Source organism: Penicillium paradoxum (genome assembly GCF_028828445.1).
Source record: "Penicillium paradoxum strain IBT 22861 chromosome Unknown utg000002l_segment0_segment0, whole genome shotgun sequence".
NCBI lineage: Eukaryota > Fungi > Ascomycota > Eurotiomycetes > Eurotiales > Aspergillaceae > Penicillium > Penicillium paradoxum.
Window position 1 is genome coordinate 1,142,205 of NW_026643180.1, and position 20,789 is coordinate 1,162,993.

At 50.2% G+C, this 20,789-nt stretch overlaps 6 protein-coding genes across 6 annotated transcripts; 4 read left to right on the forward strand and 2 right to left on the reverse strand.

The window, feature by feature from the left end:
* Window positions 1–347: 347 nt before the first annotated feature.
* N7457_000431 (uncharacterized protein) lies at window positions 348–1,756 on the forward strand (the record flags this gene model as incomplete). Its single annotated transcript, XM_057171499.1, has 3 exons — window positions 348–1,136; window positions 1,190–1,244; window positions 1,305–1,756. 3 exons carry the CDS (start codon window positions 348–350, stop codon window positions 1,754–1,756), a joined length of 1,296 nt encoding a protein of 431 aa, XP_057035402.1.
* Window positions 1,757–2,829: 1,073 nt separating this feature from the next.
* Window positions 2,830–6,603, forward strand: N7457_000432 (putative cell wall biogenesis protein Mhp1; the record flags this gene model as incomplete). Its single annotated transcript, XM_057171500.1, has 2 exons — window positions 2,830–2,881; window positions 2,975–6,603. The coding sequence occupies 2 exons, from the start codon at window positions 2,830–2,832 to the stop codon at window positions 6,601–6,603; spliced, it is 3,681 nt and encodes a 1,226-aa protein (XP_057035403.1).
* Window positions 6,604–7,316: 713 nt separating this feature from the next.
* N7457_000433 (ATP-binding cassette long-chain fatty acid transporter PXA2) lies at window positions 7,317–9,618 on the forward strand (the record flags this gene model as incomplete). Its single annotated transcript, XM_057171501.1, has 4 exons — window positions 7,317–7,823; window positions 7,910–8,546; window positions 8,597–9,494; window positions 9,543–9,618. 4 exons carry the CDS (start codon window positions 7,317–7,319, stop codon window positions 9,616–9,618), a joined length of 2,118 nt encoding a protein of 705 aa, XP_057035404.1.
* Window positions 9,619–10,056: 438 nt separating this feature from the next.
* On the forward strand, window positions 10,057–11,224 carry N7457_000434 (uncharacterized protein; the record flags this gene model as incomplete). The annotated part of the gene is made up of 4 exons (XM_057171502.1): window positions 10,057–10,114; window positions 10,237–10,559; window positions 10,628–11,053; window positions 11,111–11,224. The coding sequence occupies 4 exons, from the start codon at window positions 10,057–10,059 to the stop codon at window positions 11,222–11,224; spliced, it is 921 nt and encodes a 306-aa protein (XP_057035405.1).
* Window positions 11,225–11,545: 321 nt separating this feature from the next.
* On the reverse strand, window positions 11,546–14,658 carry glpV (glycogen phosphorylase; the record flags this gene model as incomplete). The annotated part of the gene is made up of 8 exons (XM_057171503.1): window positions 11,546–11,953; window positions 12,013–13,778; window positions 13,831–13,908; window positions 13,962–14,065; window positions 14,126–14,187; window positions 14,239–14,274; window positions 14,372–14,384; window positions 14,453–14,658. 8 exons carry the CDS (start codon window positions 14,656–14,658, stop codon window positions 11,546–11,548), a joined length of 2,673 nt encoding a protein of 890 aa, XP_057035406.1.
* A 2,306-nt stretch (window positions 14,659–16,964) lies between these two features.
* gpaB (guanine nucleotide-binding protein subunit alpha gpaB) lies at window positions 16,965–18,341 on the reverse strand (the record flags this gene model as incomplete). Its single annotated transcript, XM_057171504.1, has 6 exons — window positions 16,965–17,064; window positions 17,129–17,367; window positions 17,422–17,551; window positions 17,608–17,736; window positions 17,805–18,150; window positions 18,215–18,341. The coding sequence occupies 6 exons, from the start codon at window positions 18,339–18,341 to the stop codon at window positions 16,965–16,967; spliced, it is 1,071 nt and encodes a 356-aa protein (XP_057035407.1).
* Window positions 18,342–20,789: the final 2,448 nt, after the last annotated feature.

Consider the following 20,789-nt stretch of genomic DNA (forward strand, 5'->3'; position numbering starts at 1 on the left):
TCACACCTGGGCAGCGGCATCTAGTGCCTTTGCCTCATCCATGGATATTGAATCGAAACAAAGAAATGGCAAGTACAGATCAACTGCGGCTGCAAGAATTCAATTATAGAACCAATAAGCACGTGCCCTTTCATCAAAGCATAGCCAAACATTTGGTATTGGGCGAGGGCCCATTTTATCTCAAAATCTCGCCCGTCATTGATCCATTACACTTACACGCTCGTCCTCCTTCGGTCGGGAAAGAAATAGGCTTCGCCCCACCGAAATGCTGGGAAACCGGCTTCTTCAGGAGAAGTTCTCTTGTTGATTCTCGTTGCAGCCACATAATTGTTTTTTTCTTATGCAAAATGAGTGCGCTCGAGAAGATGAGGGAGTTCGTTGGAATGAGCCCGTCACGTGCCACGTCACAGTCACGTGTCATATCACTAGCCCCACATGAGACTAGCTTGGGTCCCCAGCACAACACGGTTGCCGACTGCCCTATAGAGTCCTGTGATTACGATCGAAGCTCCTTGGATGACACTGCTATTGATTTCGACTTGAGTGATAGTGACGACACTGTCCTTGATTTGAGTGCATCCGCCATCATCGAGGGCGATACTTCCCCCTCCCCTTCCAAGGCATTCACGCGTGGGCATCGCCGTCGCTCCACGCACGTTACTCGCCGTGACCTTGAGAAGTTTCAATCGGAGGTCCTAGGCGTTCAGAACCACGCCTCTTATTTTGACGAAGATAACGGTAGTCCGCGATCCTTCACCCCTGACGACCCTCAGCTGGAGGAATTGAATCGCGCTTTCGCCGACGCCAACGTCTCCATGAACACGAACACCGCTAGCATGGCTAGCAACGGTACCGGTCCGGGAAATTTCTCGGGTTATGTTGAAAACCCTGGAGGCCAGATGAATATGGCCAATATACCTCCTCGCCAGACTCCGTCTCCTTCCCCTTCTCACCCTTCGGTCACCAGCCAGATCAATGGTGGTGGGATGGGCGCCATTGGCGCAGGACATCCGATGAACGCGGGTCATCAAATGGATTTGCATCATCTCTATGAGATGGTAGTGGAACTGAGCGATGTGTTGAAGAACAACCGGGATGTGACCAAGAACATCGTCGCAAATGCAGAAGAGATTGTGGTATGTGGAATTGAAGAATATTCCAAATGGATATGGTGCTCACGCTTATTCAGAAGAACGGCATTTCCGATAACTCTACCACGAATGGCCAGCAGGGCGAGAACCTCAGTACGTTGACCCCTGAGACGATCAATTCACAATGCCGTTCACTAACACCTAAAGCAGCAGCCCGGATTGCAGAACTCGAGCGTGCTTTGGCCAAGGAAAAGCTTCAGAGTGCTCAGCACAAGCACCACCGCGAGGAAAACATGAAGTTGATCCAAGAGTTCAAAAGCTCAGTGGGCGTCATGGTCGATCAAATCCGCAATTACTGCCAGAATAATAACATGCACTACCTTGCCCAGAAGAGGCATTACAATAATCTGCTCCAGGCTGAGCGTGACGCTCATCTGGAGAGTCGACTCGACCGCGACTACTGGCATGCGCAAACCATGAAATGTGCTGAGATGATCCGCACCGCCTACCGTCTCAAATGCGAAGAAGATGATGTCCCTACTCGCGTCATCTCTGGTCTGCAAAATGAGGTTCGTGCTTATCGCTTTGCGCTTGGCATGGAAGCCGAGAAGCCCGAGGAGGAGTATGGCTGGGAATATCTCAAGAACATTCCTAGTCTGGAATAAACCAGGATCTGTACCGAGAAGGACTGCGGGATATTCTCAGTTCCCAAGGTCCACCTGACGCCGTGATGATTGCTTTTTTTTTCCTTCTCATCGCATGCCGCTCAGAGGCGGATGCTTTTATCCTTACTTTTACTTTTTTTCCGGCACTTTTCCCCCTCAAGGCGTTCATAGTGGGGCGTTTTTAGGGGTTTTTATTATCGCGAATACCCGTCTTGATTGACAGTTATGAGGAGGGTGTTTTGACACTAATATGGATCCTCTTTATTCGAAAATGGAAATGGAACTCTCTCTACAAATTACCTAATCACCGTCTCCTTAAGATGCCGCCAGCTCCCGCTGAATCCACACTTCGCAGACTAGGTGCATATCCCCTGTGGAGCCATCAACTGTACAACTATACCTCGAGCGTCTTGTACTCCGTACGTGTATTATTGCCACCGGAGAGCCGAGCATTCTCCGGATTGGTCCAAATGATCAGCCTGTGTCTGTTGTACACCGTACACCGGTGTATGCCTCAATTTCAATCCAATTAACTTCCAATAGTCTACTCCGTATAAACCACCATGTTACATGCTCACGTGCCCAGTGGAACTCGCTGTTCCGGACTCCTATTAGCCGATTATGTCACCGTGTTCTGCATGCTTAATTGCATCCGGAGTCTTGTAGGATCTCTTTCTTTTTGATTCCACTGGACTCTCTCTCTCTCTCTTATTATCCTATGATGCATTTCGTGTTTGAAATAGCGATGGCCTTGCGTTGTCGTTCCTTGTAATGTACTAAACCGCCTCTGGAGAGCTCTCGGTCGCAGATCATACGGCATTTCCCAGCAACGTTCCCACCTTATTTGTTGGCATCGGGCGTTTAGTATTGTCCACCTGATTACTCCTTTCAAATTGTCGCTTTGGGATCATCCGTGGAAAGTGGGGGATCAGCCAATTATGCGGCATCTGATCTAGTCCTATCCAGTCATTGCGCACATTAGGACCGCGCCACACCGCCGACAACCCTCGAGTACCGTTGCGGGAGAATTCGATTTTGTCTCTAGCTCGAGCCTGAGGGGTTCAAACTTCAAAATGGAGGGAGTTCAGACTGTGGACGTGAGCTGGCTTCACCACTCACAAAAAGGTGAGTCCCACTTTATATGCTAGGGCTTCCCCGGCCCAGTCTCTGGGATGATTGAAGATCGGGGGTTAGGGCAACTTCTGATATTATCGCCAGACCATTTATCTCGCACGAAATCAGTATCAGCGAATGATAAGCCCGGCACCGATGGGGAATCAGCGACCTCACAATCCAGATCGCAGCGAAGATCCCGTTCCAACAGCAACCCGGCACGCCCAACGCCACCCCCCTCCACCCCAAAGCCGAAACCAGCTCCTCAAAAGGAAACTACGCCAGTACAAGCTAAACCGCCACCGGCTGAGAAACATGAGGAGCAAAAATCATCTGCATCCTCACCAGGATCACGGAAGACCGATCCGAAGCCCATCGGGCGACGAAATTCATGGATCTCAAGTCTGAGCTCTAAGTTCTCGTCTGGAACCACTCCACCGTCCCAATCCAGTCTCAAGGCTAGTCCTGCAAGTCCCAAAACGACATCTTCCTTTGATACACATAGTCCATTTAGCGCTGCCTATTCGATGAAGGACAAAGAAGAGGAGAAGAGGGATGATTCCAGCCATCACAGTTCGACATCCCCGAAAGGGCCGTCGTTCATCCATAATGCACTGCGCAAGTTCTCATCTAACTCCGGTGGATTGCCCAAATTGCATCAAAATGGCTCGATTTGTCCTCGCCGCGTGATGAATATCGACCAAAATCGCCACCGCTGCAAGATTGCGGACTTGAACCAGGCCAAACTCAACCGTGTGGCATTCTGTGTGGATGTTGAAATTGCGGGGATCTCCCACCGAGACGATGATGAGCACGCTCCTCCTACAAATCAGTTACGGCAACCTCTACCTGAGCCTGACAGCCAAAAGTCCAAGAAGGCAGATCTCAAATCGAAGGAACAAGACGAAGCTGGAGCTCTGAAGCACTCCCAGGCTACACTAGCGGAGAAGGATAGCTCACCTGCAGCGCCAGCTACAGCTACGGCTTCGGCTCCCACTCCAGCTATAGCCTCGGTTCCTACTCCAGTTCCGGCTCCAGCTCAGACTACTAGTGATGCAACGGTTCAAGGAAGCTCTCCAACAAACGCCACCAGCAACAAAACACCTAACGAGCCCAATCCTAATCCCAATCCTACTGCAGAGGCGCCTGATCCAACAAGGAAACAGGAGAAGAAGAAACGGTCCGAGGCAGAGCGAAAAGAAAGGAAGGAGAGAAAGCGAAGACAAGCAGTGGCGAATGGTTCAGTACCAATGCAACTTGATCCAGAGAACGACGAAGAGTATACTCGAGGCACGGCACCCCCACCAGGTGCCTCTCGGCCAAAGACACAGAGTCACCCGACAACCGATCCAGTGCGCATCTATCGTCGTTGTTGCCAACTACGTGAGACGCCAGTTCTCAAAAGAGTGGTTGATGAGATCTCAAAGCCCTCGTCAACACTGGCCGAGTCACCTGGCACGGTAGCAGCTTTAGATCTCAGCAATTTCCCGATGACTTCACAGGATTTGACAACATTCAGCGACTGGCTCGCGGTTGTTCCAGTCCGTAAACTCATCCTTGAAAACTCTGCGTTAACGGATACTTCTGTGCGGGCCATCCTAGCGGCCTTGCTTTCCACCAAAACTGTAGAGCAGATGCGCTACCGCCGAAAAAGATCTCGACGACTAGAGTCACCCAATTGCAAAGACCATGAAAGATATGGAGTTGTGGAAAAACTTTCTCTGAAGGACAATCCTAAGATTGGACGAGAAGGATGGCGCCACATCAGTCTTTTTATCCACCTGTCAAAATCACTGAAAGCCATTGATTTGTCGGGCATTCCGTTCCCTCAGGGACAGGTCGTGATCGATGGCTCTGGGACACCGGGCCAGAGTCAGTCGACCACGGCTGATGTGAGTGCTGTCTTCGCCAGTGCCCTGGCGGAGCGCTTTGGCGGTGATCACCTTGAAGAATTACTCATGAGCGAGTGTGATCCTTCGGTTGACGATGTTAAAAAGATCTGCCGGGCGACGACCAAAATGGGCCTGCGAAGACTTGGCTTTGCGAGCAACAATTTGACGAGGGAGGGTCTGCAGCATGTGATCGAGTACCTCAAAGCTGGTCAATGTGAAGGCCTGGACCTGGGCGGCAACGCTATTAAGGATGATCTTGATCTCCTCACTGCTGCAATCGAACCCGAAACACCACTCTATGCACTGAGTCTGGCAGATTGTTCCTTAAATCCGTCAGTGATCTGCCCATTGCTCCAATCACTTGCCCAAATTCACAACCTTCGGTTCATCGATTTTTCCCACAATCGAGAATTGTTCTCAACGCAGCCTAACGCACTTGGTGCTTTCCGTCGTTTCCTACCGAAAATGCCATCTTTGAAGCGATTCCACCTTGCCGATGTCGACTTGTCACCGGACCACGTCATTGGTCTTGCTGAGGTGTTGCCGGAATGCCCGAGCTTGTGTCATCTGAACATTCTGGAGAATCAACAGCTTGAGGATCTTGCAGCTACTAGTGACCCGGTTGCCCAGGAAGAAGCATGTGCCGTGTATGCGTCTATGATGGCAGCTGTCCGTGTTTCACGGACAATCATGGCGGTCGACATTGATGTTCCCAGTGCAGACAATAACGAGGTTGTCAAAGCTCTAGCATCACAGATTGTGGCTTACTCGCTGCGCAATCTTCAAGGCGGTGCCATCGCTGAAGAACTTTCTGAATCTGCTGGTCCCCTCGAGGATGTCCCTGTGCCAGAAATTCTGCAACATATTGTTGGAAACACTCTTGGGTTGGAGGAACCTTACGACGATGAAGATGATGCTGCTCCAGACGAGGATTATGTGATCGGTGGTACAGGTGTCGTCAAAGCTTTGAGTGTGTGTCTCAAGAACCTAGACCACCAAGGTCTTGATGCTCTTGGAGAACAGTCCGCGCCGCCGAGTGGTACTACAACACCCCGACGCCGCAAATCTCGGGGTGTCACTACCAAACGGCCCCGCGACATGTCGAAGAATTTGCTGGAATCCGCGCGCAATATCAGAGTTCGGATCCAGTCGGCTCTTATTCGCGAGGATCGTGCTGGCAATGACGCGAATTATCGCCGCTTGCAGTTCTTGGACCTTACCCTGCACAAGATGATCCAACGCTTTGAGGACGAGTACCCGGAGACTCGTATTACTCCCCCACTTCCCCCTGCTGCCCCGGTCCCTGATTCCATCTCGCAACACTCCGCTGACGATGATGGCACTGGCTCTATCAATGCTGGCGGTAACCCGAACAACAGCCACCTTGATGAGACTGGCGGCGACGAGGACGACGCAGATCAATTTGCGGTACGCCTATCCCGTACTAGCTCCATGACTTCTCTTCACGCGCGGGCCATGACCTCTCAAGAAGGACACGTCCACCGTATCGGCCAGAACCTCCGCCGTGACTTCCTCAATCCATCCCTACTTCCTAATGACGACGACGAGGACTTCGACTTCGATCACGATACCTCTTCGCACATTGCCGCTCTCCGGCAAAAGCTCGATCGTTTGCACGAAGAACAATCTCTCTCTCAGTTCGATGACTTTGACGCCGACATGGCATTTGACCATCTCGGAACCACCGTCGAGGAACTGTATGCCGTTCAGCAACAAGACGCTGAAGGATTCGAGCGTTTCAAGCAGTCCCAGATTGCTGCTCAGATCAACAGTGGCATTCGTCCCAGAGATAATGCGGAGCTTGGCAATGACCGCAAATAATCAGAGAGCAAGGTCTCTTAATTCTCCCCATTTTCCTTCATCATTTAATATCATGATGATCTTGACTCTCTATGTATCTCTTTTGCGGGCTTGCGTTTCCCATCTTTGTACATATCTTATGCGTTCATGCGTTTCAGTTGTATCTATATAGGTACTCAACTGCCCGCTCTTTTGTATATACGTGGCGGGCATGAGAAGAGGGGGTTGGAATCCCGTCATGATTAACATGTCCCTATTGTTGCCAATACTTTCTTTATGCATGGCTACATAATTATATGGCATTATTTACAGGCCTACATTTTTTCTTTCATGAAAGGGCCTTCATACACCTAGATCTCCTCGTTTATGGTCGATTATAGCGGGTATTGTATCTCGGGGTACTCCATGTGAAGATATTGGCTGCCTTAGGCAAACATAACTCTAGACTTGGATACATTCAAAGTTGGATCTCCAGATCATAGTATGTTAGAGGGTTAGATTGTGTATAAAGGGGTAATTATCTAGATAATAATGGTCAAGTGACAGTGGCAGCATTAATAAACACTCGAGTGTCGTCAGATTAACTGAGAGTGGGTTCCTCGGTTGAACATCCCCCGGTTTTCTGGGGTATCACATGTCAACCAACTCCGTCATGGTTCTTGTTTCTCCTCACTCCCTCAACTGCGGACAAGTATGCGCCAAACTCTGGCTGATTAGCACCCAACAGTTCAGCCATGGCGGTTCTGTCAAAACTGCTGCCGCCCGAACGCTCTATCAAGCAGGTGCTCTCCAGCCTAACGACCCTGTACCTACAGAACCGGACCCGAATCTCACGCGCCGTATACCTCGCCCTCTTCGCAGCGCTCGCGAAACGAATTCATAATGCCATATCTGAGCAGAAAGCCGCATCACGACAAGTCGAGCTGCGCCGACGGCCCGGCACCAGCAGTCTCGGGGATGACGAACAACCCCGCAAGAAGCGCGTGGAGATCAACCGGGAGTTCTTCAAGAACTTGCTTCGCTTGCTGAAGATCGTTATCCCCGGATGGCGAAGCAAAGAGATGCGACTGCTGGTGAGCCACAGCGTGTTCTTGGTGTTGCGGACGATGCTTAGTCTATATGTCGCCGAGCTGGACGGGAGACTCGTGAGCAACTTGGTGCGCGGGAGAGGGAAGGACTTCTTGCTCGGGCTTTTCTGGTGGATGATTGTGGCTGTCCCTGCCACTTTCACTAATTCGATGGTAAGTTCTCGGCGAAAACACCTGGTTCCCCTGGTCTAGTGGTATGCGACCGTTCGATCATCTGCTGACTTGACGTGTTGTATTAGCTCGCCTACCATCAGTGCAAACTTGCTCTGAGCTATCGCAAACGGCTCACGGATTATATTCACGAGAAATACTTGTCTAATATGACTTTCTACGCTATATCTGCGCTGGATGATCGGATCAAGAATCCGGATCAACTCGTCACGGTCGATGTGTCTCGTTTTTCGGACAGTTTGGCAGAATTGTATTCCAACTTGGCCAAGCCTATTCTCGATATGGCTATCTACAACTACTCGCTGTCTAAGAATGTGGGAGGCGAGGGACTGTTTATTATGAGTCTGCTGGTACAGTTGTCGGCAAACGTCATGCGTATGCTGACTCCACCATTTGGCAAATACGTTGCCGATGAGGCCCGACTAGAGGGAGAATTCCGTTTCCTTCATTCGCGGCTTATTGATTATAGTGAAGAAGTAGCTCTCTACCATGGCCACGAGGCCGAGAAGGATACCCTTGATAAGGGTTATTTCACTTTGATCAAGCACGTGAATCGCATTTTGCGCAGGCGGCTTTATCATGGATTCATGGAGGACTTTGTGATTAAGTATTTCTGGGGTGCCATGGGCTTGGTACTTTGCAGTGTGCCTGTCTTCTTCAAGATTCCTGGTCAGGCCACTCATAGCATGAGTGATCATACCGAAAGTAAGTCAATGCGCTTGAGTAATAGATGCGTGTATTCTGATTTCTCTCAGGCTTCGTTACAAACCGTCGGATGTTGCTTTCCTCGTCAGATGCCTTTGGTCGATTGATGTTCTCTTACAAAGAAATCTCGGAGTTGGCTGGCTACACTTCACGTGTTTCCTCATTACTAGAGGTGATGGACGATCTCCTCTCTGGGAGATTCGAGAAGAAATTGGTATCTTCCGCTTCAACAGAGGAAAATGCCGAGGTGCTCTCTGGTCGAGGTACAGTCACGGAAAGCGATATGATCGAATTCACCGACGTACCGATCGTATCACCAAACGGTGATGTGTTGGTGCGCAAGCTATCCTTCACAGTTAACCCTGGCGATCATCTTCTGATCGTCGGACCAAATGGGTGCGGCAAATCGTCTCTCTTCCGAATCCTAGGCGGACTCTGGCCAGTTTACGGAGGGACAGTCAAGAAACCCCCATTCCAGGATATTTTCTACATTCCCCAGCGACCCTATCTGTCCCGCGGGACCTTGCGACAGCAAGTAACCTATCCAGATGGAGTGCGTGAGATGCGTGCCAAGGGTATCACTGACGAGGATCTCTACGAGATCCTATCCGTCGTTGAGATCGCGTCCGTTGTAGATCGCCCTGGAGGCTGGGACGCCGAAGAAGAATGGCGTGATGTGCTGTCTGGCGGCCTGCAGCAGCGCATTGCCATGGCTCGTTTGTTCTACCACCGGCCCAAGTTTGCCATTTTGGATGAGTGCACGTCTTCCGTGACCCTAGAAATCGAGAAAGTCATGTATGAGACTGCCAAGAAACTCGGCACCACTCTCATGACTGTTTCGCACCGACGCAGTCTCTGGAAATACCACCAGAAGATCCTCCAGTTCGATGGACAGGGCGGTTACATCTTCACCGGCTTGGACTGGGAGCGGCGCTTGAAGCTCGAAGAGTAAGATATCCCCAATATTAGTGACTGCCATTTACTAACTTCGTGCAGTGAGAAGGAAGAGTTGGACCTGCAATTACGGGCAGTCCCGGAGCTGCAACGTCGGGTTGCCGAATTGACGTCTTGAATCCCGTTATACCATTCTGTATCTTAGCGTTTGAAATGTATGATGCATGCAGCATCCACTTCCATGACATCGACCAATCTGATCAAAGACTCGGCATCGGGATTCCACTCTTCGGCTTTCTTAACCCGGACCCCTGACAAGCAGCCAATCAGCACCCGTGAGATCGGCAAACCTTCAACGTCCGAGTCACGATGTTCAGATGCGCCCCTCCTCGCGGCCCACACTGATGTCGTCTATGACCCTACGTCATCTTCCCTGTATCTTGTTTGCCACGGCCTCAGACCAGGTTCTTCGTCGAGGAATTCGTACTTAGGATCGTAGCTGAGGCTTTTCTCGTCAATTTGATCTATTGTTTCTTCACTTTATACTCGCTGGCTCTAGAACCCCTGCCCTAAACTATATCCGCCTATCCACGAAACAATCTATAAAATCCATACAATGGCGATCTCACAAAAAGCCCCAGACAACCAAAAGAGAAAGATCATCATCTTCTCCGGTAAGTAATATATCTCTTCTTCTCACACTACGAACAACTCCACCTCACAAACCCTACCCTACATACCAACCCCAACAAAACCCTAAATACAACGTACAACAAACCACCCTAACAACCCCCAGACTTCGACGGCACAATCTTCCTCCAAGACACCGGCCACATCCTCGTCGACCACCTCGGCTGCGGCGCCGCCTACCGCAACAAACTCGAAGAGCAATTCAAAACCGGCGAGCGCTCCTTCCGCGACATCTCCGACGACATGTGGGGATCACTCAGCATCCCCTTCGGCGACGGCTTCGACATAATGGAAAAAAACCTCCAACTAGACCCCGGATTCCGCGAATTCCACCAATACTGCGTCCGCGAAGGCTTCCCCTTCAACGTCATCAGCGCAGGCCTGAAACCCGTCCTCCAGCGCACCCTGGACATCTTCCTCGGCGAAGAGGTACCCGCCACCCCCTAGCCTAAAACTAACAAAAAGAAAAAAATTCCCAGCTAACGGCACCGCCACAGGCATCGTCGATCGAAATCGTCGCAAACGATCTAAAAGCTCCAGGCGGGATCCCCTGGAAACCCGTTTGGAGGGATAACACCGCGTCGGGCCACGACAAGGCGGAGAGCGTGAACCAGGCGCGCACAAAAGCGCAGGCCGAGTGCGAGCCGGACGAGATCCCGTTGATAGTATTCATCGGGGACGGGGTTTCCGACCTTGCGGCTGCGCGCGAAGCGGATGTGCTCTTTGCGCGACGTGGGTTGCGGCTCGAGGAGCATTGCATTGAACAGGGGATCCCGTATACGCCGTTTGATACATTTGCCGATGTGAAGAGGGAGGTTGAGGCGATTAGTCGCGAGGATCAGAAGAAGACGGGTGGTGTGGGTAAGCCGGTGCGATATAACCCGCGGGCGAATATGTGGAGGCGGATTTCGAGTAAAGAGGCTGTATGTGGTTTATCTTGTCACTGTTTGTGGGGGGGATGTTGCTGATTGTTTTGACAGGTTCCGACGCTTATGGCGACTGCTACGCCTTCGCAGGAGGAGAAGATGGCGCTTTGGCCGGATTATTTCTCTGAGCCGAGGCAGCCGCAGCCTCAGACTATTCGGGAGGAATGAATGGGTGTTGGTGGTGGGATTGTTCTGGGCTTTTGCGAAGGATTTCTTGATCGCGTTCGTTTGGCATGGTGTTGGTTTGATATATCCTGTCATTGGTGTCTAGAGGTAGATTGTTCTATATAGTCCTAGATTGACCAATTGAACATAGAATCTATCAGATGTTTATTAGAATATACGATTTCTGGGTTGGACAACTGAGCTTAAAGATCAAATTAATATACTATGAATGATCATGATAATGAACAAAGGTCGTAAAATCCATATAATCGATAAGACTGCACGCAAACTATAGAGCCAAGAAAGAGAGCTAGTACGGTCTATCTACTTCTCAACATCCAAAGGCTCGATGTTCCAGATACTATCAGCGTACTCGTTAGTAACGCGATCCATAGAGAAGAAGCCCATGCGTGCGACCGAGGTGATCGACTTGGCCAGCCACTCCTCCTGATTCAGGAAGGCTTCATCGACCATCTCGTGGGTGGTGATGTAGGAGTTGAAATCGTCCGAGACGAGGTAGTAGTCACCGTGCTCTTCAATGGAGTTGATAAGCGCCGAGAAGTCGTTCTTGTCGCCGAACATGTTGTCCTTGATTGCGTTGAAGACGCGCTCGAGCTGCGGGTCTAGCTTGAAGTCGCCGTAGAAGTGGCGGTGACGCAGCTCTTCAACGTCTTCGGCGAGGTTGCCAAAGAGGAAGATATTCTGCTCGCCGATCTCGCGGGTGATTTCGATCTGTAAGGAGGTGGGTATTAGTGGGATAGACGCTGTATACAAATCAAAGAAGGACTTACGTTGGCTCCGTCGCAGGTGCCGATAATCAGACCGCCATTCAGCACGAACTTCATGTTGCTTGTGCCGCTACCTTCGGTACCTGCGGTCGAGATGTGCTCACTGATGTCCGAGGCTGGGCAGATAATCTCTGCCTTGCTGACGTTGTAGTCCTCGATAAAGATGACCTTCAAAAGGTCGCCAACATCTGGGTCCTTGTTCACAACATCGGCCACTTTATTGATGAGATGGATAATTGACTTCGCCATCCAGTAGCCAGGCGCTGCTTTGCCTCCGAAAATCGAAACCCGAGGCACCACTTTCTTCTTTTCTTCGGCTGACATAGCTTTAATGCTCAAGTAGCGGTGGATGACTCCAAAGATATTGAGTTGCTGGCGCTTGTATTCGTGAATACGCTTTACCTGCACGTCAAACAAGGCATTGGGGTTGACGTCGAATCCGGTGGTAGCTTTGATATATTTAGCAAGGCGCAGTTTGTTCTCCCGCTTGATGACTGCCCATTCCTCGCGGAAGGCCTTGTCGTCAACAAACGCTTCAATCTTATCCAAAAGTGTAAGATCCTTCAGGAAGTCATATCCTCCAAGCTTTTCGGCAATCAACGCAGATAACCGGGGGTTAGCCTGGTGGAGCCAGCGTCGTGGCGTGATACCATTAGTAACGTTAGTAAACTTGTCGACTCCATAGATCTGCACAAAGTCCTTGAACAAAGTGGTCTTGAGCAAGTCAGAATGCAGCTCGGCCACACCATTGACTTTGTGGGAACCGATGATGGCCAAGTAGGCCATGCGCACCATCTTGGGATGCGACTCTTCAATGATAGACACGCGCGACAAGAGATCCCGATCGTTAGGGAACCGCTGCTCCACAGATTGCAAGAAGAACAGGTTTATTTCATAAATGATTTGCAAGTGTCGTGGAAGCAAGTTCTGCATGAGTGGGACGGACCATTTCTCCAGCGCCTCGGGAAGAACGGTGTGATTGGTATAGCTGAAGGTCTTGGTTACGATGTCCCATGCCTCATCCCATTCCAATCCCTCTTTATCAATCAAGATGCGCTGAAACTCGACGACTGCAAGGGTTGGGTGAGTGTCGTTGAGCTGGATAGCCACCTGGTCGGGGAACTCGCTCCAAGCTCGTTTTGTCTTCTTGAAACGCCGAACGATGTCAAACAGTGAAGCAGCACACCAGAAGTACTGCTGCTTCAGACGCAGCTCTTTGCCTCGCTCAAGATTATCGTTAGGGTAGAGGACGGCCGAGATTGTTTCTGCGTTCTGCTGGTCTGCCACTGCGCTCTCATAATCTCCAGCATTGAACTTCTGGAAATCAAATTCTCCACTGCTGGCCTTGCTAGACCACAGACGAAGATTGTTGGTAGTCTTTGTGGCATAACCCGGGATGGGTACATCATACGCAAGGGCTTGAACAATCTCGCCATCCTCCCACGAATGTACGATCTTACCATCCTCATCTTGATATTTCTTGACGTTGCCGTAGAATTGGATGTCGACAGTAATTTCGTGTCTCGGGAACTCCCAAGGGTTATTGTCAAGCCAGTAGTCTGGGATCTCGACCTGGTACCCATTGACGATTTCCTGCTTGAAGATACCATAGCGATAGCGCAGTCCGTATCCCCAGGCCGGATAGTTTAGCGTTGCCATACTGTCCAAGAAGCAGGCAGCCAGACGTCCCAGACCACCGTTGCCCAATGCTGCATCGTGTTCCTGGTCGATGACATCCTCGATGCGGAATCCAAGGTCCTTCAATCCCTCTGGCATATCTGTCAGCAATATTCCAGACCATGGACCTTCCACCGCGCTTACCTCGAGCCGTTTCCTTCTGCCCAACATTCAGCATAGCGTTGTCCAAAGCACGTCCCATCAGGAATTCAAGCGACAGATCTATACCAGCGGTTAGGCACTTTTCACTGCTGGCTCCTAGGCCAGATACATACAGTAGACTCGCTTCTGATCAGTGAAAGTCTGTCGTTGCTGAGTCTTGTTCCATTCGATGATCAATCGATCTCTGAACGCCAGTGCGGTACCCGAGTAGGCGGCCCTGTTGAAAAGCTCTAGTCAGTTACAAGAATAGCCTGGATCATGCGTGTAATTCACATACAATTCATCGCAATTGTAAAGCGAGCGAGCGAGGGTCGTCTCAATGTGTCGTACGAGCTCTTTCTGCGGGAGGTGTGAGTTGAAGTATCAAGTATAGTTGCAAGCTGTACTCACCTCGAATTCGTCCTTGGTATTAAATTCCGTGGCCGACTAAATTGACTCGAGCATTAGTATTCAATGGAATACTTTTCCTTTTCCTTTTCTTCTATATCCCGGAATACAAAGAAAGCGGCCAGCATTAACTTACGTGTTTTCTCCAGCTGCAACCGAGATCAATTGGTCAGTTCGATATTCCACCAAAAGAGGCGTCGATAAGACAGGTACTCACGCCTCTCGCAATGGCTCAGGAATGCTCGCTTCGACATGCTTAATCTCGGCAGGGCCGAGGCCGGTGAACGTGCGCTTGTGCTTAGGACGACTAAACCCCGGGCCGATAGGGCCTTGGAGATCGGCAATGGGAGCTCCGACGGAGGGCTTTCGCTCCCGACGATGCTCCTGAGGCTCGGTCGATGCAGGTGGGATGGTCGACGACATGATGGGGAGGGGAATTGGGGAGAAGAGAGAAAGGCAGACGGATGTACAAGTGGGCTACTTAAAACCGAGAAAGAGGGGAAGGGCCTTGCTCATGCAGTCATGACTCTGGAGTGACACCAGAGGCGACTTGCCCTTTGCTCTGTTTTCCCTCTTCTCTCTCTTCTTTTCTCTTCGTTCTCGCGGTGAATATGGCACTCTTAGCTACATTATAATATTTTCCTTTCTATTTCCCCCTCTTCTATCCTTTCTTCCCACATACACATAGAAAGCAATGTAGGAAAAAAAGCTCCTATCAACGGTGTCTGTGCACGCCACGATCATGATTTGCTGCACAGCACAACTATTCGCACATATGCACTGTTTTTAAGACATTGGAGACACATCATGCCACTGAGCTATATCCACTTCCAAGCTGCTACAACAAGACCTAAATTTGTGGACCTCACGCTGCGCCCACTCACATATCAGAATTCCTCGCCCCTTCAAGCTCGAAGCCAGGTCCAGCTCCCCAGGGTGGCAATTTGCTTGGGAATTGAACTATCTCTGTACGGAGGACACCGTGCTTTCTAGCTTCCTCCAGGCCTATTTCCTAGCTTCACTGGACTCCCCAAAGCCCGAAACCTACGCCTCTCTCCGACCTCCCAATCCCCGAGCGCATACATGCCCAATCCGACCTTCATTGAGCACACTCCAGCCGTGAAGCTCCAAATCCCCTGATGCCTACAAACTCAGATACCCCGCTAACGCCACGTCCGGGCGCATTGCAGCGCCGAAGCTCGTGCTCCAGGCCGGAGCTGGCCCAGACAGCTCCCTCCATGCACGATGACTTCATTCTGGAGGTACAACGTGTTCGACTGCAGTGTGCTGGTTCTAGCCCGGGCTCTGGACATTCAATTCGTGATCACGAGTATTAGCCAAGGAGTGGTCGGGTGTGATGATGTGGGTGGCGGGGGGTCAGTTATCAGACTATGTTTCTCCCTTGGTCGGATGTTTTTTTGATGATACCTCCCGCCATATATAAAAGGGGCAGGCTGGTCAGTAGGGTGGTATGTTTGACGAATAGCATAACTGGCCTCACACTCAATTTGCCATATTGAGATTGGCCCTGAACTCAACGTTCGGGTTCATCGTCTCGACTCTCGATTTCATCTCCGACGGCTGCGTTCTCAAACAGCCATGACGGTGATAGGGACAAGCTCCAGTCACTGTGTCTCATATGACAGGACATGGCGAACCGTTGAAAATAATCCCTTGAGGGCGCTACCTCCTACGTGAGAATAGCTACAGTAGAAAATATCCAGGAACAACCAGCAGACTCAAACGGATGGAATTGGTATATCGAGGCTCGCCGAGCAAGCAGCAATAAAACTATGCATTAAGAAAAAAAGCCCGGCGCACATCCCAACCCCTACTCCGTGCCACACCCGGCTTATTGTCGGTATCGATTTATACAGCACATAAGACAATAGGCCTCGAGACAAAACAAAAACGCTGAAAAAGCCCCACAACCTAACCAGGAACAAAAAGGCGAAAGGGAATCGGGAAGCATCAGGCATGGAAGCGCTGGGGTCGCGGGTTAATAGTGAGTTAGATATAGGAGGGTAATTAAGAGAAACACAAAGAAGAGAAAATAGCACAAGGGAATAGAAGAAAAAAAGCAGAACATGGCGGAGGACACCAAAATTGCCATGGGATGCGAGGCTGGAAACAGAGACAGAAAGGAAAGATATCAATAGGTAGCGAAGGCAAGGAAACGGGGACCCAAAAGGGGGACTGGTGAATGTCCCCGTGGGGATATCAAATACATGAAAGGGAAGTTCGGCGGATATTCAGCCCCGGCACTGGGGGTTCTTGTCCGATGGGATTTTTTTGGCTGGTCATACGCTCATTCCGAGGTTTAATCAGGAAGAGGCACATGGAACAGAAACAGTAGCATATGTGACTGGTTGAACATGCTACTGAGACCCTTACCGGAACATAGACCCATGTTAAACCGAGAACAGTCACGTTGAATACACCAGATAGGAATACCCTAAACCAGAACCAGCGCCTGGGAAATCAGCCGGGAAAGCCTTAAAGACGCCATCAACGCCCGCAGCTGGTTAAAAGCAAAGAACCAAAAGGATGAATAAGGGTATGAGTGAACAGAGAAAAATTGTTTGTATAGTCTCTTGAAGAGGGGGAATCAAGAAACACCGAGGGCGACATCGAGGAAAGGGACGGTGTTGGTCGTAAGGTTGGATTCAGAAAGAATGATGCACAGGACAATGCTTGTGTGACGGGATCTTCGGGGCATATTCCAGCGGCTATAGAATACCCGAATCTTTCAGGGCATTCTGCAGGATGGTCTCTTTAACTGCTGCAAAGACCAAACGGATATTCGAGGTATCAGTCGCTTGGGTGAGACTAGAGGGAGGGGGTCAGAAACCACGGTGCATGTACTAGGGTTGTTAGGAGCATGGGAACTCACTGTGGGTATAGGTTCAAGTGCGCGCGATTCACCTGGTTGAATCGCCACAAAAGGTACTTGGCGGCACGGTGCACATCGTTGCCGCCCGAATAATCGGGGAAGTAGTTGCTCAACGGTGATCGGGGGAGCTTCAAGCGGAACAGATCGACTTTGTTCAGGAAAAGGATGATACTTGTCCGCATGAACCACCGAGAGTTGACCACGGAGTCGAAGAGAACTAAACTTTCCATCATTCGATTCTACAAGGTTCGTTAGCTCGGGTTCACTGTCTTTCGGATGTTGACATCTCATACCTGATTACTTTCTTCAAGTAGCACTTGATCATATTCGCTGAGCGCAACGCAAAAGATGATGGATGTCACGTTTTCGAAGCAATGGATCCATTTCTTTCGCTCACTGCGCTGGCCGCCCACATCGAACATGCTATAGTTGGTTAGCGATATCCCACGTTGTGAATGTCGAGGACTGTGTCTACGTACTGTATGCTCAACTGGCCCATCGTGAACCGTGTCTCATAGATACCAGTGGTCTTCGTTCTTGCCCGAAGGACATCTGAAACATCCGGAACGTAGTTGGGCGCAGTTATTCGCTTTGCTTCCTCGAAGAAACTAGTCAGGGGTTAGTATGTGACCTTGGGGAAAAAAAGGGGGTGACAATAGGTGGTAGATGGACTTACTATGGTGCCGAGTCCATCAGATAGAACTCATTCTGATGTTCCAACACTGTTGATGTACACGGGTCGTTCCAGAGATATGTGACCGCATCGCCAATTTTCGAATCAAGCGCAGTGTTGGGATCCGGATCAACGTTGTACTCCTCCAGGAAGACGATGTATTCTTGTACCTTCTGGCTGGTCGGTTCGAGTTGGAGATAGTGGTATGCTCCGATGAGAGCTTTGGCGCAGTCCAGAAGATTTTTGTATATGGTCAATCGATATAGCGCAAGCTCTTCCATGGTGTAGCCATTTTGGTGGATGATCTTCATCTGTTTCACGATCGTCGATTTACCACTCTCCCCAGATCCTGGATTGAAATTAGCCAACTCCTCTAAATAGGCTCTGCCAGCAGCAAAGTTCTGGATACCTACCCAACAGAAGAATCTTGCATTCTCTTCGCAGCCGCCTAGAATCTTCTTCTAGCTTGCGATCGATGGTTTGGCTTCGCTTCTTCTGCTCCACGTCCCCCGCGGACTCCGAGCTAAAACACGACCCCATTGTGGAATCGTCAGTGACCCAGACCAGCAGGGAGCAGAATCATCAACCGCGCGCAAAGAACAAAATCTGCCGGTCAAAATGGCCGGAGCCTTATTTGAAAGACTTCCGCCCAGCGCCACGCACGGGGAAGGGAAGGATCAGCGCGACCAGAAGGGGTTGAAATGGTAGCGACACGCAAGATCAGGATAAGGATTGGAAATTCAGTGTAGCTTAGGACAGTGCCAGCCTTCAAAGCTCTGAGGAAACGTTGGGGTCGGAGGGATAGCGAGTTCGGAAGGAGAGGCGTGGAGTTCGGGTCGAGCGGTAGAGATGGGGCGGACCGGGAGAGGGTAAACGCGGAGAACTGAGGATGACTCAGGAAGAAATGAGGCTATAAGAGTATGTAATAAAAGGTAGAGAGAGTAATAAGAGGAGTTTCAAGAATCAGAGAGTGTGTGTCAGTGCGACCATCGTCATGCTGGGGGGAGTGGAGATGCCAGACTGGAGGGAGGGTAAGAAACGTGTATGGCTCCGCTTACATTTGGTAATTAACGTCTTGGCCTCATCGGTGTCTTTTCTCTTTTGTTTCTCGTTTCTTCTTTTTTATATGCCATGTTACCTATGTCATTTGGATTTCTATTAATATCATGGAGCTCATTGTTATACGATCCTGGACCTCGGCCGATCGCTGATCTCTAAAGTACCTGGTGCTCAGGAAAGACCCGGGGAGAGATTGGGCACGTTCTGCTGTCAGATTGAACATGGAGGGTATCATCTAGTATTTCGGGGGGTTTTTTTTGGAATCATAGCCTCACAAATCACACACGGAGTAGTAGTACTCCGTAACCTCTTGCCTACATAAGATAGTATCATGTGGGAGTCTCTGTAAGCGAAAGGAGACATGTAGACTCGTCCACAGTAGATGACCCTCGTATGTGATCATGTGGGATCATGTGTTCTCGCATATTACGGCTTCAATTGTTTCCAATTCTGACTTCCGAGCCCTTCGAGGTAAAGGTCCGAAAGATTTTGGCTCCTCCAAATCTCTGATCTAAAACGCCGATCTTCATGGACTTAAATCTCTGATCAGGAGTTCTGTATTCGGTACGGAGTACTCCGTACTCCGTACAACGTACTTCTTCAACCCACTCTGGGGCTTAAAAGTGGAGAGTGACGCAGACCCTCTGCCTCAGGCAGGTAGGCGGGGTTGTGTTAGGTCTTCGGAGTATATGGTTGATTATAAACGACCGGATAGTCCCATATCGAGGTTGTACTTATATCGGTTCATCTGAATCCCGAGATGAGCCGGTGGAGATGAGGTGTCCGTTCTCCCTCGTCCATTGATCGTTCTCGGATGTGCGGTGAAGCTGGGCACTGACCCCATTGCCCCCCCCAATAACAGGGAAATCAATTCAGCCCTGTGGATCTGTAGGGGGTGCAGGAATCAAGATCGTGGGGAGGGGTTTGTACAAGCATTCATGTGTATGTCAGACCTGACATGGAGAATGGGGATCGGGATACCACACAGACTCTCCTACCGCCTGTGCTCAACGAATATGAAACTCCGAAAGGTTTCGCACCCCCCAGAGTTTAAAACGAGTTGCATACTTGTCCAGTCATAACTACCCCATTCAAATGATCTTTGTTGCATGGCCGCAGTAGCGTGGCAGATTTTGTTTCACATGCCTCAGCCGCCAACCCCATCGTACAATGACAGGACCCGGGCAGTTCCGTGGAAATTGATAATATAAGCCACCTGGACACCTGGGCAGGGTCTCTGGGTTACTAACATCTTCTTGGGTTGCATGGTATATGGCCAGTATGGTTGAATGCACCTCCCAGATCCTCCCAGGTTCTTCGAGGCAGGGATTGTCGCAATATTTCGAGGCCCATTACTGCAGGCACAATATCACGTCATAAAAGATCTAAAATAGCCGATTATGGAAAGTAGAACCGTCTATCATGCTTCGGATATGGCAGAGAGGATGTACCTCAGTCTAGACCGGAGAACGGTCTCTCTCGCGAGCACCTATGTAGTGAGCAATAGCCTCCCGGGAAAGTAGACCGGACCTATAAGAGGATCAGATAATAAGCTCAATTGTGATCTAGACCTTGATACAGATCAACGTTCATCGTGTCTTCTTTCAGGCGATCGAAGGTGAGGGGTTATGCTTCAGTCTGAACTGCCAAGGCTTTGGTGAACCAGAGGCCCAAGAACTCCAGATCCTGATTATCGGGCGGGCTAAGCGCAATTATTTGACTCTCGATATATGATTGCATTGTATAGCATACAACTGATTATATAGGTTCGATGTTCTATCCTGGTCGGCGCAAAGAGCAATGTCGTTCAAGGAAAGCCTCTTCCGGTGGCATAGACCAGGGCCTGGGCCGCCTGGTTGTGGAGCGAAAGGCAACTTCCAAGGAAGTGCGCACATTCGGCAAGACACTCATATCACAGCCATGAAATAT